The sequence below is a fragment of the Uranotaenia lowii genome, chromosome 1, assembly GCF_029784155.1.
Source record: "Uranotaenia lowii strain MFRU-FL chromosome 1, ASM2978415v1, whole genome shotgun sequence".
Lineage (NCBI taxonomy): Eukaryota > Metazoa > Arthropoda > Insecta > Diptera > Culicidae > Uranotaenia > Uranotaenia lowii.
In genome coordinates, this window is record NC_073691.1 from 4023757 (window position 1) to 4051546 (window position 27790).

The 27790-nt window shown below is 37.0% G+C and overlaps 1 protein-coding gene across 1 annotated transcript in view; it reads left to right on the forward strand.

Moving 5' to 3' along the window:
• The window catches only part of LOC129738469 (uncharacterized), a 132988-nt gene that overhangs the window by 95241 nt on the left and 9957 nt on the right, over window positions 1–27790 (forward strand). The window contains exons 4-5 of the mRNA XM_055729679.1: window positions 6948–7073; window positions 15600–15773. Of these exons, the coding sequence (XP_055585654.1) occupies window positions 6948–7073; window positions 15600–15773 (300 nt within the window). The remainder of the gene's footprint in view (window positions 1–6947; window positions 7074–15599; window positions 15774–27790) is intronic.

Consider the following 27790-nt stretch of genomic DNA (forward strand, 5'->3'; position numbering starts at 1 on the left):
TGCCCAAATCACTGAAAATACGCCATCTTTAAATCTAATATGGCGGCTTCTGCTCAACTTTAAAATATTGTAAATGACTGAAAATCGTTTGAACAAATCTAATAAAACTATTATAAAAAGATAACAAAATGATAAAAAAATAATGAGAAAATTTTGAAAAAATATAGCAAAAATTTGATAAATTTGACAATCATTTTAAAGCCATGGCCAAAATATGTAAAAAAATAATAAAAATATGACAGAAGTTTGACAATAAAATGAAAAAAAAATCTGACAAAACTATAAAAATATTGACAAATAATGACAAAATAATTCCAATAAGACAAAACTCGAAATAAAAAATTTGAAAACATTTTGGAAAATATGACAAATGTGATAAAAATATGACAATTATAAAAATCAATAAAGAAAAATGAAACAAAGGACAAAACTTTCAATACAATGAGAGAAATCTGATAATACTACGACAAAAGTATAACAAAAAATGATATAAATATGACAAAATTAGAACAAAAATATGATAAAATTATGACAAAAATGTGACAAAACTATAACAAAAAAAAAAAACAAAATTATATAAATAAAACTGGACAAAGTTTTGTTATTGCTTTCCCAGATTTTTGTCATTTTATTATCAATTTTTGTCATAATTTTGTCGTTTTTTCATTTGTCGTATTTATGTCATTGATTCTGTCATTTTTTTTTCATTTGATTGTCAAAATTTTTTTTATGAGTATTGACATTTTTTTTTCGATAATTCACGACTTGTATAAACTAAGCAGTTTGCGGAAAATTACTTATCCGGTACAACTAATTTTCGATGTTTACTCTTGGATTCAAACTCACGAACATCGGCTCAGGAGGTAACTGACTTGCCAACTGAGCAACATTTTTCACAAATTCATTGTCTTGTCTTAATTTTGTCATATTTTTCGTAACATTTGTCATATTTTTCTAACATATTTTTTTATTATTTTATGCGGATTTTGTCATATTTTGATTTTTTTTGGCATTTTATTGTCGTGTTTGTCATAATTTTGTCATTTTTTTAACATTTTTTTTGTCAGAATTTTGTAATATTTTTATCCCATTCTTCATAACTTAGCCAAATGTTATATTTTTGTCATAGTTGTGACAGTACTTAGTCATATTCTGGCTCATTTGTTATACTTTTGGTCATTTTAATGTCAAAATTTTGTCATATTTTTACCACAATTGCCATAATTTTTTCATTCTTTTATCACTATTTTCCCAAGCAATCAAAAGTCCCATAAAACAGGTACGAAAAAAACAGGTACGAAAAGTCTTACTCAGCCCCATCATTGATCTGAAGTACTAGTCTCAATGACCTGTTATTCAGCTTCCAGCGGCCTTTTAATTCAGCTTCCAAAAAAGTGGTAAAATGAGCAAAAATTCGGCGTCGAATTCTAATCTCGACAAATTGCGGTCTGTCGATATTTGTTTAATTTGCTGGTCGATTGCTTCTTCCTTTCACTTCCTACTTATATCGTATCACTCAAGTAATCAAATGACTTATTGAAAAAAAAACATGCCCGCTTTCGGGATCGAACCTCGACCTTCGTGATGACAATCAAACATGCTACCACGATGACACGCCTATATGTTATTCTAGCTGAAACTCAAACTCGAAGTGGTGATATGATTTTGTAGCATACCTACAAGCCAGGGAGAAAGCACTTCAATGCACTTTTTGTGACTAGGTAAATCCCGTCTAGAGTACTTTTGTGACTTAAGTCTCTTACTACCTACATATAAAAAACTTTTGCAACTTTCAAGTTCATTAATGAGTACATATAGTTCACTCATGAGACTTGGGCAAAAAAAGTCACATACAACGTACACATCAATCAATTTTGAAACTTTCAAGTCCATTAATGGGTACATATAGTTTACTCAAGGGAATTGGACAGTTGTTTCTCTTTGTCAGCCAATATGTAACTTTCAAAGCCATCTTTTAAGTGAATATGTGATTTTTGGTTGCTTTGGTTATTATATGTTTGTTCGAATTTGTCAAATATTTGTCCTAATTTTAGTTCTGTCAGAGTTTTTATCATTTTATTGTCAAATTTTGGTCATAATTATGACATATTTGTCAAAATTTTGTCATATTTTTATCACATTTGTCATAGTTTTGTCATTTTTGTGAAATTTTTGTTAATTTTTTTTTATGTTATTTTCATTATTTTGTAATACTGGTCATATTTTTGGCATAATTTTGTTGTATTTCATTCAAAGTTCATTTGTCACTTTTAAGTTTGTCAAAGTTCTTTCAGATTTTTGTCAAATGATTGTAAAATTTTAGTCATAGTTTTTTCATATTATTGCCACAGTTTGTTTATATTTCTGTCATTATTATGATTGTTTTATTTTTATAACATTGGTAATATTTTTGTATATTTTTTTTCAGTGCTTTTTCAGATTTTTTACATTTTTTGGGTAAATTTTTGTCAGACAGTCATTTTTAATCTACTTTTGGAGCCCTTTCACTCACTTTTGAAGTTAAGTGGAAGCCGCCATATTGGATTTCAAGATGGCGTTTGACAACGAATTTTAACTTCCATCCGTTCAACCCCTTCCCCCTATACACATATTGTGGAAGTTTTATTCCACATGTCATTTATTGCAGTTCCAATTTGTTTCCAATGAAAAAGACTGATACCGAGTTATTCGCGAAAAAACCGCCCATTTTTCATAACCAGAAAATTTTGATTTGCGATAGAAAAACCCCGTGAGAATATTTTCAGTGTATGTGCGGATGAACTCTGGATGGATTCGTGCGATCGAGCCGGTTCTTCGCGCGAAAAATCGTTTGCACTGTGTTTTTCAACGTGTTTCAATGAGAAGCGGGTTTTCGCGTGAGTTTAGAATCCACATCGCAGTTCGCTTCGCGCTCACTACGTTCTCGACCTAACGAAGCGAATGTTTAAAGTCTAACAGCATTTTTGGTCCTTCGAGCCGGATTAATTAAAAAGGAAATTCGAAAATATTTTATAACCTTCTCCAAAATATTTGATTAGCAGACGAAACCAGCCTGAAAAAGAGGAGAGGAGACCGCTTTTGCGCAGTGGTCACCCTTGACAACGTGCGGAACGCCTTTAACAGCGTCAGTTGGGCATACTTTTGCAGGATGGAGGAGTGTTACTTCCGTAACCGCCAACTGCAACATTTGACCAGCGAGGGAGTTAAGACGGTGAGCGTCTCGGAAAAGGTTCGATACTGGGCCTGGTATTGTGGAACATCGTGTACGACGATCTGCTGAGATTGTGTCTCCCCACGGAAGTGAGACGAATCTGGATGCGCTCCCAGAGTCTGCGTCTGGCTCAGGTACGATTGTAGTTGGAGCGGCAATGGCAACGGCTGCCCTCACGCGCATCATGTCACACTCCTCAGTAATCCGTTGCAGCAGTAAGAGGGTCCTGAAGAGCGTGACCTCGTCCATTCTGCGATACGTATTGGCAGCCTAGAATAGCATGTGAGTACCGAACTAGTAGTGACTGGAGTAGTGGTGGGGTCATGTCCATCTCGGTTTTGTTGGAGGTTGATATCTTCTGCTACGAAAACAGAGACATGCCCAATGCGCAGAGATACGCTAGAGAGGCCTTGATGTCCAACTCTCGGAAAGCGGCCGGTGGACCCATCGCTTGATCCCTTACTTCGGAATTTGGATGGATCGAAAACATGGAGAGGTGAATTTCTGCGTGACGCAGATCTCAACTGGTTGAGACACCAGAGCACGTAGTGTGCAGCTGTTCAAGGTTCGATGAGTACGCACGATCATGCTTGCCGCCTGTGGGCCGGACTCGTCAGCCGACAACAGGAGGATGCTTATACTTGGGGCGTGGTTTAGCGATGGCTTCTCCTGGATCATGATTGCCTCGGAGGAGTTGGAACCAGTCTGCGACCGGTGTAGGGTGACTCCTTCGCCGAGGAGCTCCTGGATAGAGTGCTTAGGATACAAAGATAAGACTCTACTTTCTGCGTATGCCGAGCTGCTAGGTACCTCGTGAACGTTGTATAGGATACCTCTACCACCACTAGGAGAACGCGCCCCGTACGACGGACGCTGCGGGGGAAGAGTATTCTCAGGTTCACCTCGCCGGCGGTTGAGTCTCTCAAGTCGGTGTTGGATGAAGTCTTCGCTGGGAATCATCCCTAAAGTTCAGTAAAGTCCCGGACGTGTGCTGTGACAGGCTCATGTCCAGGATGAGCTGCTCTCAATTTGACACAAGAGGAGCGAAGACCTCAAGTCGTCAGAGGAGAGGTCTCTGGTATCTTAGAGTGGACTCGAAAAGATGCGCCGCATACGATGGCTGTGGTTACCTAGGAGGTCTCGAGTTACGAGTAAAGGCCGAACCTCAAGTCGTCAGAGGAGAGGTCCTTAGTTTTAAATCAGTATAAGAGGCGGAGTTTATATGCTAGAGTTTGACTTGAAAACAAGAACTTAAGCTGAAGTGCGCAGAAGCGCGAAGTTGGACACGGATATAGCCTTAGTTGCAGAATTATGGCCAGAGGCCCTAGGTGGCGAGGGGCTAGGTGTACATAGTATCTAGAGTCAACGAATTGCACCCATGGACCCAGGGTAGCTTGATTGAGTCACCATTAGGTCTCTTGCTTGGTCCTTCGAGCCGGATAAACGGGGAGGCAATTTGAACATTTTCCTTCTCATCCTTCCATTCTCTTTCATCGTGTGTAATTCCTGATGATTCTCGAAGTAGTTCTGCAAAAATAGTCTACAGTGTTAAATCTCCTAAGTTGAAGTATTTCTTGCTCTCAGAGTACTTTGACAATTCTTTCAGAATAACTCTCTATTACATTCGTTCTACTGAATCCGAGGTTATTGACAACCTGTAAATACAGAAAAAAAGATCTATTTTAATTAATTTTTAAATTAAACCTGTTAAGTCATAAAATCAATTATAGTATCTGCGGAAAACTTCGAGACAAGAGAATCTTCTTAAAAAAACGAGGGATCGAAAAATTTTGTTGCAGAAACCCATAAAAAAGTTGATACCACTTTTCCTCGCAGTAAAGCTGACAAAAGTATGTCACCTCTCAAAGGTGACCGACAAATGAGCAAGACCGCATCAAAATGACAACCCGGAAAGTTAAAGTTTGACGACCATCACCATCAACCATCAACCAGTGTGGTGGAACTGTGGCGAAAACCAAGTGGTCCGGTGGTATGGGAATTTCACAGTAAAACCACGGTAACTAACCGCAGAACCAACACCATCAGACCGAACGAATGGAAAACAATGGACTTTTAGGGGGAGGATGGGATGAAAAAAACTTTTTCCCTTTTGGGAGAGAGCCGCATTGTCTAATAGATTTGTGGTTTTTTCCAGGTGATTCTCCGTTGATTTAGGGGTTATGTAAAGGAAAATATAAAAAAAAGCTATTCTTTTCGTCGTTTGACAGCTAATCCATTTTTTAACGGTGTTTGTTTTGATTTACGACAGCTGCCACGTGCTTTGTAAACACTGAAAAGAAAATTTTGTCAACAAAATCGTTTTTTTTTTTTTGTTTTGTGAGAAAACTTGTGCCTAATTCCTTGAAAAAAGTCGAAAAGCTAGTCAACCAACCGAAAACGATAATCGATTATCTCCGAACCGTGGATAGGTAAGAAACAAAATGAAAGTTCATCAGCCTCTCTCTCTCTCTCTCCCTTTATTTTTCTAGTAGAAGCTGGTTGTTATCACGTTAATAGCAGTTTAGTCTGATTTTCTCCGCCACGTTTTTTTTTTGGGTGTGTGTATGTAAGAGTGTGTGTCCAGGTGATGAAGATGCTCGCTCGCAAAGGGACACAATTTTTTTTTCCCTTCAAAAGGATCAATAGCCTTCGGTGGCTGGCTGGCGGCGTTTATACTTACATACATATTTCGTAAATCATTGAACCATGAACCTACTCGGGCTCGGGTGCCATCAAGCAGCAAAAATCGCACTTACCGGTTGAATGATGCCCACCTGGCCGCGTCGGGGAAATTTCCATTTCAGGGAGACTATGAGACGATTCCTTGCCTTTAATGTTTGAAAACTCAGCATACATTTTTTTTTAGTTGATTGCTCAAAGTCAGTCTTAATAGGGAATTTGTTCGGTAAAAATCAGTATCAATGACATTTCATAATGTTCTAGACCGACAAATGATGGTTCTCGACCTTTAACATCTTTTGAGAGATCAAAGTAGCTCTTTTCTTTCTTTCCAATTACGTAAATAAACTTCCATGAAGCCCTTCGAGTCTTACACAGCCTACTGAGATCCTAATATAGTCAATTAAAATGTAAATAATTAACCACAAGTATGAGAGTATCCCAATCGGAAATTTCTCCCTGGAATTTGTCTGCTGTTGAGGAAACTAGTTTGAAAGTTCAATCGGACCAGTTCGAGTTAATCCCCAGCCAGCACAGGATATATTCAATTGAGCTGTGAGGATTAATTAAAAGTGGACCTTTTTTGTTCCACATTCCAATACTGGGATAGTCAGAGCTGTATTGAAATAAAAGCATGAACATTGAACAGAGGACAGAAAAAGGAGGAAGGCACATATCGGAAGCATAAAAACGCCGGTGGAAAATTAACCGAATAAATGAACTTTAACTTCGTGTCTTTCCTTTCGCAATACGAGGTAATTTTTTTTTACTTTTTTTAACGATATATTGAGAACAAATTTGGTCCAAGACTCCATCTGCCAATCCGAATCACTTGATTAAACCCCTTCTGCAACCCTTTTTTTCTGGGTGTAATTCGAAACGTGATGAGAATTTTTCTCAAAAATAAGCTCATGAAACCGGAAGGAAGGAAGGATTTCTGATACTTCCATTTGATTGCGTGTACAATTTTTTTTCCAGAACCAAAGCGCATTGATTTGATTATTAATGCGGAAGCATTTGCTCGTTTTCATGTCTGTTTTTTTTTCTCTTATTTCAGGTACTGCGGACCGATGACGCTTCTCGGGTATCTGTACATCCGGACGGCTCGGGAGCTGAGACCGCCGGATGGACCCCTCTCGATAATGATGTTCGAGGCCCGGTCCGAAGCGCGCAGCAAGCAGATGTAAGTTTGATTTTTACTACAGAATTCGTTAACTAAAAATGTTCTCAACATTTCGCCATTCTAATACAACTGCTAAAAAATTTTAAAACTTGAACACGAATAATCTAAAGAATGGATATAAGATATATTGGCAATACTGCGGTGAATCCGTGCACCCATGGTGGATTATCTACAACATACATACATTTTGATATTTTTGAATTTTTTCCCAATATTGAAATTTTTGCATGTATGATATTTATGTCATATTTGACATTTTTGCCTTTGTCGACAAATTTTATAATTTACACAAACAATAAATTTTTGTCATATTTGACAATTTTGACATATTAAGCATTTTTTGCATATTTGACATAACATTTTTGATTTGTTTTTTTTTTTAAATTTTGGCCTTTTTGTCATTTTGAAATTGTTGACATTTTAACATTTTCGACATTTTTGAAATTTTTGATATTTTTGACATTTTTGATATTTTTGATATTTTTGAAATTTTTGACATTTTTGACATTTTTGACATTTTTGACATTTTTGGCATTTTTGACATTTTTGACATTTTTGACATTTTTGACATTTTGACATTTTGACATTTTGACATTTTGACATTTTGACATTTTTGACATTTTTGACATTTTTGATATTTTTGATATTTTTGACATTTTTGACAATTTTTGACATTTTTGACATTTTTAACATTTTTGACATTTTTGACATTTCTGACATTTCTGACATTTTTGACATTTTTGACATTTTTGACATTTTTGACATTTTTGACATTTTTAACATTTTTGACATTTTTGACATTTCTGACATTTCTGACATTTTTGACATTTTTGACATTTTTGACATTTTTGACAATTTTGACAATTTTGACAATTTTGACAATTTTGACAATTTTGACAATTTTGACAATTTTGACAATTTTGACAATTTTGACAATTTTGACAATTTTGACAATTTTGACAATTTTGTCAATTTTGACAATTTTGACAATTTTGACAATTTTGACAATTTTGACAATTTTGACAATTTTGACAATTTTGACAATTTTGACAATTTTGACAATTTTGACAATTTTGACAATTTTGACAATTTTGACAATTTTGACAATTTTGACAATTTTGACAATATTGACAATTTTGACAATTTTGACAATTTTGACAATTTTGACAATTTTGACAATTTTGACAATTTTGACAATTTTGACAATTTTGACAATTTTGACAATTTTGACAATTTTGACAATTTTGACAATTTTGACAATTTTGATAATTTTGACAATTTTGACAATTTTGACAATTTTGACAATTTTGACAATTTTGACATTTTTGACATTTTTGACATTTTTGACATTTTAGACAATTTAGACAATTTTGACATTTTTGAAAATTATGACAATTCTGACAATTTTGACAATTTTGACAATTTTTTTACAATTTTGACAATTTTGACGATTTTGACGATTTTGACGATTTTGACAATTTTGACAATTTTGACAATTTTTACAATTTTTGACAATTTTACATAAACAGGTTTGACAATTTTGACAATTTTGGCCTTTTTGAAAAATTTGAGAATTTTGACATTTTTTTGGTTTTGTTCACCTATTTTAATACTGATAAGTTGTGTGACGTCAATGATTTCATGGCATTGCTTAGAATTTTAAAGAAAGAAAAAAAGATCACGACTGTCAAACTTCTGCGGAAATCCAAAAAATATTTCTCCCGAAAATGACACCGCCAAAAATGGCCCTAACCTGGTTGATGATTTCTGTTTGTACACATTTTTCAACATCTATTCTTTCCGATTATTTTGAATGTTTTAAAAAAGGTAAGAGCCCAAAGAGGAAAAAAAACGAAACCGGCGAAACATTGTGTTAGCCACTTAGTTTTACAGATGAAGAAGCACATTTTTCTGTTACCGGTCTTTTTTCCTCCAGTTTTACTTTAGGTCGTAGAAATGGATATACACCTGAATCTTTTTTTCGTTTCTTTCCGGCTTTTAAAAAAGGATCACAACCAACCGAAGAAAGATTTGCCGAAAAAAAGGAAGCAAAATAAAATTAAAAGGATGCTGTGACTCGTTTTCCGGTTGAGATTTTTTTTTCTCAAAAATAAAATAAAAACTGACAGACTTCCGAGGATCCGATTTGCATAAAATGTTTGTTGGGGCTGATTGTATCAGGCTTTTTTCCCTCGAGAGACCGAAAAATGTGGCAGAATCATTCCGAATTGGGAACTGAACCAATTCATTTTTCATTTCAGGAGAAAAATTTTGCGTGTAGGCGTTTTTTTTACCTCGGTTCTCACAATTGTTAATTGCTTAATGGGTAAGATCAAACATAGGCTGTAGGATGGAAATTCATCTTTTTTAATGTGAGTCATCACTTTCCTGCCTTAAAATGGACCTCAATGATGGAAAAGTATGAGTTTCCTTGAATTAGGTTAATAATGGTCCTCTTTGATAATTCATGTTATTTTGACAATTAAATGATACCCACACTGAGAAATTTTCCATTCGAAAAAAGTTTTTGAAGTGTTGTTAACACGTTTTGAATTTATCTTAACAATTTTCCACATTTCGACTATTTTGATCGTTTAAACGATTTTGTGCCAGAACAAACGAAAAAAAAAACTACGAAACTTTTCGAGACTGATTTCGGGAGAAAACTCGTCAAGTCACGTCCGGAAGACCTCAACGACAGGAGCAGACATAGGTCGACGGGCCAAAAAGTCAGCCGGCTGTTGGCAACAACATCTGGTTGAAACGTGACACGCATATTCCAGGCAGCAAAGGCCTACTGCTTTATTATTTTTAAATTTTTCCAATGATAAATAACGACTGGGAAGTTTTATCGCCTTTCAGTGTGCCGCCTACTTTGCTACTGATATTAATTTTTTTTCCTCTGAACTTCAGAGTTCCGAAAAACAGTTGAAAACAAATGGTGTAAAATCATTTAAAGTTGGACGGGCAAACTTTGATCCGGAAAATTTCCCTCCCCCATTCAAGCTATTTCGAATCATCAACAAGAAAAACCGCAGCCATTTTGCGCACTGGTTTCGGAAATGGCTCGGTATTTTTAAATTATCACTCTTAACGACTGACGACGACCGGAAGCAGGGGATTAATGGGTGCAAAATTTACAGCATCACACCGTGTGTATCATCGCGTGTTGACTGCCCGGAATTATGTTTGTTTGATTTTTTTTTCGTTGTGTGTGCCTCATAACTCTCTGTTCTCACGGGACGTTCCGAGAAGGATAACGGCACCCGCTTTTGAAAATGGAGGAGAAAATGTAAACAATGTACGAGTGAGCATACAAACAAAGCCACGTAAATATGGGTTAAAATTATGCTACACATTTAGGAGGGCCTAGAGCAGTAGCACAGGGAAAACATTTTTGGCGGAGCCATTGGTCGTGATGCCGCGTCTGTGGTTGCTACGATGAGTGTGGCGAAAATTTCAAAGTAGGCGACGGCGAGTGGATCCAATCCGGATTTTTTTCGCGTACCCTTCGGCTTACCTTATGTACCCGGCAATTTTTCGAATTATTTATGAGGGTGATATTTTTTATACACTCTTACTCTATAATGGAATTTCAATTATAAACTCTTTGAGTGATTTTAATGCATATTTATAGGGAATTGAAGAGAGAAATTATTTGATACCCGTTTTTTTAATTCGAGTTTCTTCCAAGAATCGTTTAGTTGATTTATTTAAAATAAAACTCTCAATTGATGGGACCGTAAGATTTATCCTATATCTGAAGTGTTACCGTTCAAGAACCTTTCCACAACCCTTGGCAAGATCTTTTCTATGGCCTTCTCCGAAACATTTTTGATTGCCCTTCCCAAGATCTTTTCGGAGATTATTTAATGTACCGTTTCAAAGAACCTTTTCTAGGTGTTTTCCAAGATAAGTTTCAAGATCTTTTTAAAAACCATTATCATTCTAACACAACTTTGAAAACCATTTCGGAGACAAACATAAACTATTTTCAAGATAATCTCCTAGAACATTTCAAATTCGCTCTTCAGGACCCTTTTTGAAATCAATTTCCAAGACCTTATCCAGGGCTTATTTCAAGACGCTCTCCAAGACCTTTTCAAAACCTCAAGTCCCTTTCCAAGGCCCTTTTCCGGAGCGCTTTCCAAAACTCTCAATGAGATACTCGCTAGAACCTTTTCCAGAATTTTTTTTTATTATTTTCAATCAAATTAAAACTCCATTTATAAAACTTAACAAAACACTTAACAAGACTGCTTAAAAGCCCGCTTCAGGACATATCGAAGAATCTTTCAAACCCTTTCCAAGACTTTTTCTAAAACCCTTTTCGAGAAGAGCACAATTCGGACAAAATTCGAGCAAGAATCGGACAGAATTCCATGCGGAAAGCTTTTTCCGACAAGGGAAAACTTTTGACAGGACAACCCAGATCAATAAAAAGGATGAAAATCGTTTCGATTTTCATCCGTTTGTCAAAAGAATCCGAAATCGGATACTGTTTTGTTCCGAAATCGAGCGAAAATGAAACAGTTTTTCGGATGACGCAAGCTCTGTCAAGAAAAAATAATCCATTTCAATTGAAAAAAAGCAATTTTTCATTTATTTCAAACATTTTGGCTTTTTTTTTTAATTTGAACAGTTTTGACAATTTTGACAATTTGGACAATTTGGACAATTTGGACAATTTAGACAATTTTGAAAATTTTTAAAATTTTGAGAATTTTTAAAATTTTGAGAATTTTGACAATTTTGACAATTTTGTCATTTTTGACAATTTTGACAATTTTGACAATTTTGACAATTTTGACAATTTTGACAATTTTGACAATTTTGACAATTTTGACAATTTTGACAATTTTGACAATTTTGACAATTTTGACAATTTTGACAATTTTGACAATTTTGACAATTTTGACAATTTTGACAATTTTGACAATTTTGACAATTTTGACAATTTTGACAATTTTGACAATTTTGACAATTTTGACAATTTTGACAATTTTGACAATTTTGACAATTTTGACAATTTTGACAATTTTGACAATTTTGACAATTTTGACAATTTTGACAATTTTGTAAATTTTGACAATTTTGAAAATTTTGACAATTTTGACAATTTTGACAATTTTGACAATTTTGACAATTTTGACAATTTTGACAATTTTGACAATTTTGACAATTTTGTCAATTTTGACAATTTTGACAATTTTGACAATTTTGACAATTTCGACAATTTTGACAATTTTGACAATTTTGACAATTTTGACAATTTTGACAATTTTGACAATTTTGACAATTTTGACAATTTTGACAATTTTGACAATTTTGACAATTTTGACAATTTTGACAATTTTGACAATTTTGACAATTTTGACAATTTTGACAATTTTGACAATTTTGACAATTTTGACAATTTTGACAATTTTGACAATTTTGACAATTTTGACAATTTTGACAATTTTGACAATTTTGACAATTTTGACAATTTTGACAATTTTGACAATTTTGACAATTTTGACAATTTTGACAATTTTGACAATTTTGACAATTTTGACAATTTTGACAATTTTGACAATTTTGACAATTTTGACAATTTTGACAATTTTGACAATTTTGACAATTTTGACAATTTTGACAATTTTGACAATTTTGACAATTTTGACAATTTTGACAATTTTGTAAATTTTGACAATTTTGAAAATTTTGACAATTTTGACAATTTTGACAATTTTGACAATTTTGACAATTTTGACAATTTTGACAATTTCGACAATTTTGACAATTTTGACAATTTTGACAATTTTGACAATTTTGTCAATTTTGACAATTTTGACAATTTTGACAATTTCGACAATTTTGACAATTTTGACAATTTTGACAATTTTGACAATTTTGACAATTTTGACAATTTTGACAATTTTGACAATTTTGACAATTTTGACAATTTTGACAATTTTGACAATTTTGACAATTTTGACAATTTTGACAATTTTGACAATTTTGACAATTTTGACAATTTTGACAATTTTGACAATTTTGACAATTTTGACAATTTTGACAGTTTTGACAATTTTGTAAATTTTGACAATTTTGAAAATTTTGACAATTTTGACAATTTTGACAATTTTGACAATTTTGACAATTTTGACAATTTTGACAATTTTGACAATTTTGACAATTTTGACAATTTTGAGAATTTTGACAATTTTGACAATTTTGACAATTTTGACAATTTTGACAATTTTGACAATTTCGTCAATTTTGACAATTTTGACAATTTTGACAATTTCGACAATTTTGACAATTTTGACAATTTTGACAATTTTGACAATTTTGACAGTTTTGACAATTTTGACAATTTTGACAATTTTGACAATTTTGACAATTTTGACAATTTTGACAATTTTGACAATTTTGACAATTTTGACAATTTTGACAATTTTGACAATTTTGACAATTTTGACAATTTTGACAATTTTGACAATTTTGACAATTTTGACAATTTTGACAATTTTGACAATTTTGACAATTTTGACAATTTTGACAATTTTGACAATTTTGACAATTTTGACAATTTTGACAATTTTGTAAATTTTGACAATTTTGAAAATTTTGACAATTTTGACAATTTTGACAATTTTGACAATTTTGACAATTTTGACAATTTTGACAATTTTGACAATTTTGACAATTTTGACAATTTTGACAATTTTGACAATTTTGACAATTTTGACAATTTTGACAATTTTGACAATTTTGACAATTTTGACAATTTTGACAATTTTGTCAATTTTGTCAATTTTGACAATTTTGACAATTTTGACAATTTCGACAATTTTGACAATTTTGACAATTTTGACAATTTTGACAATTTTGACAATTTTGACAATTTTGACAATTTTGACAATTTTGACAATTTTGACAATTTTGACAATTTTGACAATTTTGACAATTTTGACAATTTTGACAATTTTGACAATTTTGTAAATTTTGACAATTTTGACAATTTTGACAATTTTGACAATTTTGACAATTTTGACAATTTTGACAATTTTGACAATTTTGACAATTTTGACAATTTTGACAATTTTGACAATTTTGACAATTTTGACAATTTTGACAATTTTGACAATTTTGACAATTTTGACAATTTTGACAATTTTGACAATTTTGACAATTTTGACAATTTTGACAGTTTTGACAATTTTGACAACTTTTACAATGTTGAGAATTTTGACAATTTTGACCATTTTGACCATTTTGACAATATTGACAATTTTGACAATTTTGACAATTTTGTCATTTTTGACAATTTTGACAATTTTGACAATTTTGAAAGTTTTGACAACTTTGACAATTTTGACAATTTTGACAATTTTGACAATTTTGACAATTTTGACAGTTTTGACAATTTTGAAAATTTTGACCATTTTGACAATTTTGACAATTTTGACAATTTTGACGATTTTGACAATGTTAGCCATTTTGACAATTTTGACAATTTTGACAATTTTGACAATTTTGACAATTTTGACAATTTTGACAATTTTGACAATTTTGACAATTTTGTCAATTTTGACATTTTCGACGATTTTGACAATTTTGTCCATTTCGACCATTTTGTCAATTTTAACAATTTTGACACTTGAAAATTTTGACAATTTTGACAATATTAACAATTTTGACAATTTTAACAATTTTAACAATTTTGACGATTTTGACAGTTTTGACAATTTTGAGAATTTCGACAGTTATGACAATGATGACAATTTTGACATTTTTGAAAGTTTTGATAAATTTGACAATTTCGACAATTTTGGCAGTTTCGAAGGGTACTCTCATACCGTTTGGTTCGAACGTAGAACCGGATATTTTTCAATCAACTATGAAGATTTCTGTAAACCAAATTCTGAATTGGAATTTTTAAGATTGTTTCAGTGGTCACACGAAAGTTGAAGAGAAAAAAAAATTCAATTCTTTTCTTGTTTGAGTTTTTCCCGGAATCGTTTAATTGATTGATACTGAAAACGGGTTAAAATCATTCCCGTTTCAAAGAATCTGTCCAGAACAACTAGTTGCCGGAACGTGTCCGCCTCGCAAACAGAATGAGGACCATCATCATCGAACGCACGTTCCGGAAATGGCTCTGATCCTATCTCCCATAAACAACAACAACAACAACAGCGTTTGCCGACGGGTGCCAACAATTTGCAATCAGATCCTTGTTGAAGGAAGTAGATGAAAGAAAGATTCCACCCAACAAGGGGCAATTATAATTACGGTGAATTGTTTAGGTGTGCGGGGTTGATTTTGATTGGGGACGCATCCGCCGAAAAGCCACCAGAAGGATTAATTTTCAAAATTACACGTAGGATAATTACGGGATCCTTTGAACGGATACGGATTTCCTTGGTTTGGTAAAATTAAATTTAAGCTTTTCAATCTTCCATTACAATTCTTTCAGAATCGAGTTTGGGGCCAAAAATTTAACCTCATCCTTCCTATTGTTTTCTCCTTTTGCAGTCGTTCCGGGCGCGGATCTGCCAGTGCCGGATCCGGAAACATCAGCGCCAGCAGCCGCACCTACGACCTGTACGATGCCGAGCTCGATGTGAATCGGGAAAAGCGAACCCAGCGCCATCTCGGGGCGATGGCATCGACACAGGTCCTGTGCGTGTGTCCGTTGATGATTTTGAGGTTGGTATCTTACTTGTGTTGCACATCGTCAATGTTCATAAATCGGTCTCTTATCTGGCTGGCCGCTTCGTGTTTGTGAAACCGAGAGCACCACTCACTATTTATGACACTTAATCCCATCTCGAGCACGAAACCCGGCATCGAAACCCGGACACATCCCGGACATTAATACCACCTGCTGGTTCGGGGTTCCGATAATCCCGGTTTGAGGTTGGTTGCTCGTCGCTACCATAAAGCCTAATGAACTGGACAGATGTTCGAGAGCACCACATCACATCACTGCTGCTGTTTCAAGAGCCCCTTAAGTAGTGCTATCAGTTTCCGGTTTTTCGAGGGCTTCCGGGTTCAAGGGTTAGTGGTCACTAATGCACCCTAATAATTGTCTGGTTTTTTTTATTTTTTTTTTTGCGTTTATTTAGGACCTTTTTTGCCATTCGGGTCCGTGACGTTTCAAAGTTACAAAGTAATGTTAAATTTGATCGTACAATTGGACTGATTTTAAATATTCTAACACTTTTGTTGCTCTTTCTTTGTCGTCTGCTAATGCCTCTCGAAGATTACCCGGTACTCCGTGACTGATCCGTTCCTCTTCCAATTGTGGGCACGTTGCGATGATATGTTTCACAGTTTTTTTTTTTTTTTTTTTTTTTTTTTTTTTGTCTTTATTATAGAGATATGTTTCACAGTTAATAGTTCGTTGCATCTGTGGCATAATGGGCGATCAACTTTGTCCAGAAGGTACGAATGTGTAAGTAGTGTATGTCCGATGCGTAAACGTGCTAGGATCACGTCATCTCGTCGATTCCCCAATAATGCAGCTTTGAATGGAAGCACCGTGTTTTTCACTTCACGCAATTTGTTGGTAAGGTTTGAATGCCACTGCATCTGCCATCGGTTAATGAACTGCGTCTTGATGATTTTCCGTATTTCCTTGATGTCTATAATCTGGTTTTCATCCTCTGGCAGTTCCAAAGCCTTTTTTGCTTCAATGTCTGCTCTCTCATTTCCCGGAATCCCGATATGACTGGGGACCCAGCAAATAACTATTTCTGATCCCATCTCGATGATCTGATTGAACAGGATTTGTACAGAGTCCTTCCACCTGGAGTTTAATTTGCATGTTTCGAGGTTTGTTACAACGCTCATGGAATCGGTACATATAAGATATGCTCGAGATTCTCGCTGGTTGACTATCCAACTCAGTGCTTGTTTGATTGCTTCGCTTTCTGCTGCGAAAATACTGCTTATGTTGTTAATGCGCTTTTGGAATACGAAATCATCAGACACTATTCCATAGCCGCATTTCGAGTCTTTTTTCGATCCATCTGTAAAGATTGCTTTGTGAATACGGTATTTTGTTTGACGTAATTCGTTGAAAATATGTCTTAGATCGTTCGATGTTGAGCCTTGGGAAAGTTCATGATGAAGGCTTTTGTCCACGTTGAGTTTAAGCCGTTTCCACGGAGGGCATTCTGGAAATTTGAAGACTGTTGTTCTCGGCAGCTGTAGTTCTAATTCGGCTATCAAATTTGATCCTCTATCGATGTAGCTGTTGGGCTGGGTTCTGGGCCGCTCTCCCCACCTTTCGTCGGAACTTATGTCGCTGTTGCTGTCACTGCTGAGATGGTTTATGTTATCATCTTCAGAGTTTTCCTCGATACGATCAACGGCTAGACATCGGGATGTATAAACCACGGTTCGCTGATTGATCAGTGTTTTCAAACTGGGGATTCCAGTTTCGGCTTGTAGGCTAACCACTGGACTTGTTCTGAAGGCTCCTACAATTGCTCGAAGTCCTGCGTTGTGGACTGTTTCCAACGATTGATGAACTTTACCTTCCATGGCTGATAAAATCGGTGCTGCGTAAAGAAGTTTTTCAAGTATAGTTGCACGGTATAGTTTTAACAGGGTGTTTCTGTCTCCTCCCCAAGTCCTAGCAGCTATGCTCCGGATAAAAAGGACTCTTTGCTGGCAGGCTGCTTTCACTTCTTCAGCGTGGACACGATATTTCAGGTGTTGATCGAAGGTCACGCCTAAGCATTTGTGTTGGTTTTTGCGAGGCACACTCGTCCCATTGAGCGTTAACTTGCTCGGAGTTGTCGGTTTTGTTTTACGTGGTGTGCGGTAGATAACAGTTGCAGATTTTTCAGCTGATATTTTGTATCCGGTTTCAATTTCCCAGGACCCTAATTGGTCAAAAGCTGTCTGAAGCTTACCTTCTGTTTGCTCTGCGTTTTCGCCAGTTGCGATCAAGATTACGTCGTCAGCGTATATCAGGCACTCAACGGTTGAGGGTAGATAACTAGTAAGGGTATTTATAGCTAGTAAGAACATTGTCACGCTTAACACCGAACCTTGGCAAAGGCCGGTTTCCATTGGCTTGAGACTCGACGTATTTCCGTTAATCGATACTTGGAAATTCCTGCTTCGTAGCATTTCTTGAAGGTAGTGTACCATTTTTCCACCAATATCGTTACTCACCAACTGCTCTAGGCAAAGCCTGCGCCAGGTAGTATCGTAGGCTTTGCTGATATCTAGGAATGCTACTTGAGCTATTTTATTTTTGTTTAAAGTGTCACGGATAATCTTTTCGAGGGTACAAAGGTGATCTGTAGTGCTTCGTCCTTTTCGGAAAGCGTACTGACGATTGTATAGCAGGTTTTTCGTTTCTAGAAGATGAACCAGGCGATTATTGATCATCCTTTCGAAGACCTTTCCCATACAGCTGTTGAGGTAAATTGGGCGATAGTTTAGAGGATCTGATCGTTGGCCTCTACCTTTAAAGATGGGGACGACAATCGATTTTGTCCATTCCAGGGGATAGACTGATTCCTCCCATAATCGGTTGTATGTCTCTAGCAGAACAGTTTTCCCATCTAGAGGGAGGTGCGAAAGCATCGCGTAATGGATGTTGTCAGGTCCTGGGGAGGAGCCTTTTAGTCCTTCCAGAGCTTCGTCGAGTTCATATCTGCTAAACTTTTGGTTGTACAGGCCTGAGTCTTCCGGAATTAGCAGCTCATTGGATTCGACCTGTCGTTTGTGATTGAGGAAACGTTCACTATACGCACTTTCACTTGATACTTTTTGAAAAGCGTCTCCCAGGAACTCACATATGGCTTTAGGGTCTGTAGTCGTTTCACTTTCATAGCGGATCGAGGTAATTTGATGGCCCCTCTTTTTTCCTTGTACTTTCCGATAATTACTCCACATTTCCTTCAATGGGGTCTGTGAAGAAAAAGTTGCTGCCAGTTCTTCCCAACTTTTCCTCTTCGCATTTATGATCGCTTCTTTTGCAGCAGTGTTGGCGTTTCGGAAGGTGCTCTCAAGTTGATCTGGGTTTAATCTGTTGGCTTTCAGCTGTCTTAATGCTTTCCTCCTTTTTTTGACGAGCTTTGCGATGTCTTCATTCCACCATGGAACGCTCTTTATTCCAAAAGTGCCTTTCGTCTTGGGAATGGAAAGTTCTGCAGCCTCTAGGATAGATTTTGTTAAATTTACTACTTGGCGTTCCACGTTGCTGTCTCGTTCAAAGTTGAGTGCATTTTGGTATTGCTCCCAGTCGGCGTCCTCGATTTTCCACCTAGCTCGACTTTTTGGTGGTATTATCCTTCCAGGAAAAACTACACTGATCGGTAAATGGTCACTACTGTAGGCATCTGCTGACACGTTGAATTCAAGTAGTCCGGCTAGATCCTCTGAGCAGAGGGATAGATCTAGGCACGACATACTGCCGTGGCGCTGATCGACGTAGGTGGGTTCTCCATTATTTAAGATGAACAAACTATTTTCTTCTGCGAACTCTGCTATCGTTCTGCCCCGCACGCTAACGTGATCCGCGCCCCACAATGGGTGGTGGGCGTTGAAGTCTCCAACCAACAAATGGGGCTTCGGGATTCGATTGATGAGTCTGGTTAGTTCGGAATTGGTGATGTTTTCTCTTGGTGGCAAGTAGATATTGAGAATGTTTACGTTGTAAGGCGTTCCGATTCTGATGGCTATAGCCTCGAGTGCACTTTCGAGCGCTATTTCCTCGCTTTCGATGTTTTCTTTGACCGCCACTATGACTCCTCCTGCCGCTCGGTTCCCTGTCATGCGTGGTCTGTGGTAAACTTTAAATCCATTTATGCGTGGGCATATCTAGTTCAGCTTTTTTGGGTCTGAGTCCTTGCACATTCCACGAGATAATACTGGGTGCAGTGTTCGGTGTTGTCCTACTGGAAGAACGATGAGTAGGCTGGCAGAGCACGGGTTGAGGTATGACGTCCCCGCTCCCGCTTCCTCGAAAGTCTTCCCCTGTAGCCAGGGGTGGGGTGGTTACTTTCTCTTCACCGGCCCCCAACCAGTGAGGATTATTTCTCCTGAGTGCAGTAATTCCGTTAGTTCCGTTAGAGTTTCCTGTTGGGTCGCGTTCGTTGATGCCGATAATTCCATTTGTTTCATTGGAGTTTCCATTTGTGTTGCGTTCGTCATTGCCGTAGATTCCAGTTTCATTGTCTAAAGTTCCAAGGTCGTGTCCGTTTTCGGTTGCAAGTTCAGTCATGATTTGGGCAAGGTTAGGGTTTTGCATATTGGTCATTCCTGTTTTTTGGGGGTCGACCTCTTCTCTTCACGACGACTTCAGGCTGGGGTTGAGTCTCATTTGTTTCTTCAGTTTCCATGGTTGGGCACAGTGGGAGTGAATTTTTTGAGCTCAGCCTCTGCTTTTTCAGCATTGGTGTCTCATCATTTGAAGCAGTTTTCGGTTGGGCAGGATACGATGGTTCGTTGACTTCTGTTTCCATTTCTCGTTCAGATCCGGTTTCAGAAATATCAAGGTTGTCTTCGGCAGCCTTTAGTTTAGCTTTGAGCTGGTAAAACTCCTTCGCAATTTTTCTCAGTTTTTCAATTTCTGATCGATATTTCTTAATGTCTTCGGTTTCTTGTGAACGATTCACTTTTTCTTTGAGACTGGCATTTTCCTCCAGCAACTTGGCAATCTGCACTTCTTTTTCCTGATCTTTTCGAAGCTGCTCGAGACGTTGTTGTGCGCCGCATACATTAGCATAGGAATTTTCCGCGTGTTTTTTTGCGTACTCTTTCCTTGCTTCTCCAAAGGATATTCCGCTGTCGACTTTGAGTTTGACTATTTCTTCCTCTTTTTGGTAGACTGCACATTTTCGGGATGTTGGTGGATGATTTCCTTTGCAGTTTTTGCAAAATGGGTCCTCTTCACACTCTTCGTCTTCGTCTACTTCATTTTCATGGGATTTTGAGCAATTCTTACATGTTGGGTTATTCTGGCATTTGTCCTTAGTATGCCCATAGGTAAAGCAGCGGTAACAAAGTAGAGGCGAAGGGTAGAATAGTCGAGTTCTACAATTGATGATACCCATTCGTATTTCCTTCGGAATGACAGTGCCTGAGATTGTAAGCACTACAGTCGGTGTGTTGATTCTTTTGCCGTTTTCCTTTCGCGTTATCCTGCGTGCTTTTATAACGCCTTGTGAGGTTAATTCTTCCACCAGCTCATCGTCGGTTAACGAAATCGCTTCCTTGCAGCTTATAACGCAACGGCTAATGTTGAACAAAGGGTGGGGAATAACTTGAATTTTTGTTCCGTCGATAAGCTCTTTCATGTTGATCAGTTTTGTTGCTAATCTAGAGCTGCGTGTTTTGATGACATATTTCAAACCGTTTTCTTCGGTATAAGCGGCTTCGATTTTCCCGATGGATTGGTCAATAGATTTGCTAACAATGAACGGGTTCTGCGGTAACGGTTGTTTCTCGTCGGCTGAGCTCAACGATAATATTATTAATTTTCCGAATGTTCCCAATCGGTCCATGTATTCAGGTAAGGTTCGATCATTTTTATCGGGAGGATCGCCTGTAGTAGTTACCCCCGCGGGGGCATTTAATGCAGCCATAGTGGCTGCCCAGTGTTTGGGCGCTTGTTAGATGACCTCAGCACGAGATTTTTGTATTCCACGATGAAATTCAAAATAGAAAGATGCGTTCTCACCGTAGTGAGGAACGACTACCCTTTGACCTCTTTACACTTCGGTTCACCCAAGGGTTCAAGGTACAAGTGACCGGCAATGCGTTTCCGCCTGAGCGGGTAACGACTACGCTTTTCCTTTATAGACTACTTTGGCCAAGCGTTAAAGGTACGACCAAAGTAGAGACGTTTTACCCTTTTTTCCCCCAGAGACTTGTTCAACACGTCCAAAAGGTACCAACAAGCCCTGTACCTCAACGATCAATTTGAAAGCGATCGAGTTTGATGGGGCCGCACGGTGTCTTAACTACTCCACACGTGGGTAAGCTTCCAAAAATTGACAGCAGATGTCTCACTATTGGCAAGAGAAATCGCTGTTGGTGGAGCTTTGTCGCTTGCAACTAGGAGGCTAAAGCTTTAGCCCTGCGAGCTTTACTTGCACGCAATGTTGCACGCAGCTGCAACCTAGTTGGCTTCTTGACAGCTAACCAAAACAATACAGCTGTCTTCACTAGCTGCGGCGAAAGATAATGTCTCTTTTGTGTATTTCACAACGCGCTTCGGCAAAAACCTTCACTTCCTTCTAACACTTTGGGTTTTAGTGTTTAAACTCGAAGTAACGCCGATTTAAACGGTGACGATTTTCGCACGAAATTTGGTAATCGAAATTCGACCGATTGAACTGAGATGTTTTCAATACCATAGGTACAAAACAGATGTGTCTGGTAAAAAAAAAAAAAAAAAAAAAAAAAAAAAAAAAAAAAAAAAAAAAAAAAAAAAAAAAATTTAAATCGTACCAAATGAACAACATACGACCACGGAAACGATGATAAGCATCGTCAGGATTGCCAATTGGCCCTTGACGCGCTCGTGTGGCGACTGGATGCTTCTGTGATAGTGCGGTGTTCATTAAATTTGCAGTCTCTCGTAAAATTGAAGAGGCTACCCACCAAATCCGCCTACATTTCATAGGCCACTTAAGTCTCACGATGAAGAGGATGTGTGTCGACTAACTGGCTGCCTACAAGGATGGTAAAGTTTGCGCTCTCTCCCCCAGGGGGGAGACGGCCACCTATTAATTCTGGTCTTCTGTGCGTGCCCTGTCAACTGTCAGCTGATGTGTAAAAGGAAGGCAAGAGGGTGTGATGTAAACAACAGGCACCTGAGTGTTTTGTTGTAGCTTCTTTTCATTCTTTTTGTTTTGGAAGAACATGGCGGCTCGAGCGACTTATACAGTGGCATATGTAAAAAAAACCCAACCACCCAGAGGCTTTGAAACGTGTAATGTGAAGAATGTAGGGTTTTTCTCGATTCAAAAAATTTGGCCCAGACAGAACCTTGAAGTTTGTCGACCTGAACATTTTCACATTTTTGATGTTTTTTTTCTTCTTTGCAACGCCTTTTTCAAGACACTTGATAGATCTTTCACACGCTCTTTTTAAGGGTTTTGAAACGGGGGTGTTAAAAAGGGTCTATCTCAATGTCTTTTCTAGGGTCTTGGAAAGGTTCTAAGTAAGAGTCTTGAAACAGGATCTTTAAAGGATATAGTAAAAAGTCTTGTGAAGAGTTTTGGAAACAAGTCTTTGAAAAGTGTTGGAAAAACACTTGGGCCTTGAAAAGGCTCTTAGAAGAGGTCTTGGAAGAGTCCTCTGAAATGTCTTGGAAAAACTCTTGAAAGGGTCTTGGAAAAGTTCTGGGAAGGGTCCTGGAGAGGGTTCTGGAAAGCGTCTTGAAAAGGGTCTTGGAAAGGGTCTTGGAAAGGGTCTTGGCAAGTTTCTTGTAAAGGGTTTTGGACAGGTTCTTGTAATGTGTCTTGGAAAGGGTCTTGGAAAGGGTCTTGGAAAGGGTCTTGGAAAGGGTCTTGGAAAGGGTCTTGGAAAGGGTCTTGGAAAGGGTCTTGGAAAGGGTCTTGGAAAGGGTCTTGGAAAGGGTCTTGGAAAGGGTCTTGGAAAGGGTCTTGGAAAGGGTCTTGGAAAGGGTCTTGGAAAGGGTCTTGGAAAGGGTCTTGGAAAGGGTCTTGGAAAGGGTCTTGGAAAGGGTCTTGGAAAGGGTCTTGGAAAGGGTCTTGGAAAGGGTCTTGGAAAGGGTCTTGGAAAGGGTCTTGGAAAGGGTCTTGGAAAGGGTCTTGGAAAGGGTCTTGGAAAGGGTCTTGGAAAGGGTCTTGGAAAGGGTCTTGGAAAGGGTTCTTGAAAAGTTTTCTCACTGGTCTTGTAGAAGTCTTGTAAAAAAAATTGAAAAGGTTGAAAAGTTGTTGAAAAATTGCCGGCTCAATGATAGAGCCAAACGGCATGCGAGTAATTTACACTCTGATATTGCCAGACCTGAAATCGTCGAAACTTTCGAAATATTTTATGTTACAAAAGTTGTCAAAATAATTACAATTGTAAAAATTGAATTTATTTTCAAAATTGTCAGAATTGTTTAGCATTTCAAAGTTTCGAAATTGTCAAAATTATCCGAAAGTAGTTTTTAAAGTGACTTAAAAATTGCCAACACTTTCAAAAATGCCAAATGAGCGACAATATTAAAATAGATGATTCCAACAGATGGTAAATCATTTAGTCTTTCCGAGAAATCTTTCCCCAATTTAAATATTTGCTATTTCGCTTTTTCGCGGATCGCTAGAAATCAAGGCCGAGAGAAAACGAGAAAAAAAAATATCGGCACAAAACAGCAGTTTCCAATTTTCCATGCCTATTAAAATTGTTTAACATTGCGAAAAATCATTAACCCCCATTAAGCTAAAGGGGTGGCAAAAGCTTTCAACAAGCCCCAAAATACGGGACGGGTGGGCGCATAATTATGACGATGATGATAAAAGTCTCGGAAATTTGCCTTACCCACACTCCATGGAAAAACAAGGCAAAATTTGCTGTTAAATGTTCCACGGGTTTACGATTGAGCACTCGGCAAAGTCAAATCTGCCGAATCACCTTCCGACAATTATTTAAAAGCAATGGGCTCATCTTTGCCATACGGCGCCAAGATCGAAGATTTCTCAGGATGCTTAAATTTAATCAACCGAAAGGTTTTTTTATGTTTAAATGGCACCAGACCTTTAACATTTAACTCAGTCATCCATAATAAAAAAAAAAAAAACATTTTTCTAAATCAACTTGATCGTCAATAAAAATGTCAACTTCGTTAAAATTTATCAGAAAATGTCACATTTGTCCTGCGGCTCCGGTGCACTTCGAATTAATTAAGGTTTTCATCTCATTCACAAATTCATTCACGGTTTTCTTCTTGAATTTCCAGCATCCCACGGATGTGTGTGGTATATTACAGCCAGAAGGACCGAAAAACAGCAAGAAGATAAAACATAAAAGTTCGCGTGCCTCTACGTTTTTTTCTGGTTGTTTTCTGTCTTTCAATTCAATTCACTATACTTTATATGAGAGAGTCTCGAGAATGTGGGCCTAAAAAAATTGAAGAGGAAAAAGTTACGAGAAGGTCAACTCCAGTAGCATCCCGGGGCATGCAGGTGGATGACGGCATCTCTTCCAGTCTAGTATCGTGTGTCGCCCCCACGATGACGATACCAAGACAAGAGTTCTTTCGCACGAAGAAAAATGAAAAAAATTCCAAAGGAACGTGTCAATTCCCGTTGAAGTTTCTCAGGAATTCTACTTATTTCAATCTTCTTTTTCATTCTAGTAATTCGACTTTCTGGAAAGAAGTTAAATTTTTTTAAAACTCAAAATTGAAAAAAAATCGACAAGACGTAATACCTACCGTTTTTATTAAGAAAAGTTTCTGGAATCAAAAACCCGCGTTACACTTGATGTGAGGGTTGTCCTAAGCTCAATGTTTTTCTATGTGATTTGACTTTGTTGCTTTCGATTGGGGGTAGAATTTACTAAAAACAACGGTGTTTTTATTTAGTACTAGCTGACCCGGTGTGCTTTGCTACACCTTTCAAAATCAAATTATATCTTCAAAAGTTATTGAAAAATTTATAGGTTTTATCGGCTTTATTTTAAATCAAATTATAACATAATTCATAAGCAACCGCTATAAAATGAGAGCTGCAGCTGGAGTTTTGAATTGCACCACAAAGATAACTTAGACTAATATCCTGAATCTTGCTCTATTAATTTGTGTTAAAGATCTGATAATTTTAATTTGTCTGGAGGGTTTCAAATTAATCGTACGCAAACAATTTAACTTATAAAATATGGTTGTTTTTGCTTGATATGTTCTGGGTTAATGCTAAAAAACTGATAAGAGATCCCCCTCCCCTGTCCTTTTCTTCACCTCTTGCTGAATGGAGGTCGTGATCTTTAATAATCAAATATAGTTCCATTGGTTGATAAGTTTTTAAGCTTTACAACAAAATGTATATGAAACCTCCTCCTTTCTTCCCCTCTCTACACTGTAAAGCGTAAGGGTCTATAACAATCGTAGAAACATGTCTCGTAACCAAGTTCTTTTCCATGTCATATTTTTGATGCCAAATTTGGTTTCATTTGCTCGATTAATTCTCGAGCTATGCAAAAAAAAATGTATGGAAGCCCCCCTTTCCCCCTTTATATCTTTCCGCTAAAAAAGATGGGGCCGCAATTTATAATAGAAACATTTCTCGTATCCAACTACCCTCACATGCCAAATATGGTTCAATTTGATCGATCAACTCTCCAGTTATACTGAAAATTGTTAGGGAGACCTCTACTCTCCCTTTTCATCCACCTCTTTGAAGGAGTGAGAGATACCAAATATTCATAGAAGCATCTTGTACCCAAATATCGTTCCATGCCAAATTTGGTTTCATTTGCTGTTGTAGTTCTTGAGATATGCAGTAATAACTGTATGAAAATTCCCTCCCTCTTTCCTTTCTCCCTGCTGGAAAAAAGAAAGGCGTCTCAAACAATCATTAGAATATGTCACGTTCCCAAATACCCGCTCATGCCAAATTTGGTTCCATTAGCTTAATAAGTTATTGAGTTATTAAAAAATTATTCAAGAGGCCCCCTCCCTCCTTTATATCTCCCCACTGGAAAGAGGGAGGGGTCTTAGATAATCATAGAAATATTTTTTTGTATCCAAATACCCTCCCATGCCAAATTTAATTCCATTTGCTTTATTAGTTTTTGAGTTATGTATAAAAATATGAAAGATGCCCCCTCCCCCTTTCTACTGGAAAGAGGGAGGGGTCTCAAATAATCAATGAAATATTTTTCGTATCAAAATATCTTCCCATGCCAAATTTGGTTCCAATATCTTGAATAGTTTTCGAGTTATATAAAAAATTGTAAGGTAGCCCCCTCCCCCCCTTCCTAACATCCCACTGAGAAGAAGGAGGGGTACCTAATATTCATAGAAATATTCTCCGTCCCCAAATACCACCCCATGCCAAATTAGATACCATGAGCTTGATTGGTTCTCGAGTTATGCAAAAAATAGTCTTTTGTTTGGCAGGCCCCTCCCCAGCAAACATTTATGAAGGTATATCGCAGGAACAACAAAATTATTCAAACAATTATACCAGATGAAAAGATTGTATTAAACTTACCAAAATAGCATATAGCTACAAAAGTGGAGGCGATATATCTACAATGACAAGATTCGATTTCCCCACGAAAAGCAAAATAAACGATTCCAAGTGAGTTGAGTAAAACGAAAAAAAATTTCCCAGACCGAGAATTGAACTCCTGTCCTCCGAGTTCGTAGTCCAGTATCTTACCACGATGCCAACTCATCACTTGACATGATCCACGCTATAGCTCTATAGGTGAGATTTTTTTTACGAACCGGCCAAAGGAAGAGAGGACCGCCCATTTATCGTAAATTAGTTTACTCAAATCGTATTTGTCGAATCAGTTTATTCCTAACCTTTTGGAGACATATTTACGAATTGACTAAACTGCTCTCCGACTCAACTATTTTTGGGCAAACTTTGTCGTAAACGAATGATAGAAAATCCTGAAATACCAATTTGTTTACGATGGTTATCGAAAATGTCTTAATATCGGATTTGGATTATCATTTTCATTACGATTTCATGTTAGCTGGGTTCCTCCCTTATTGAGAGGGGGAGGGGTCT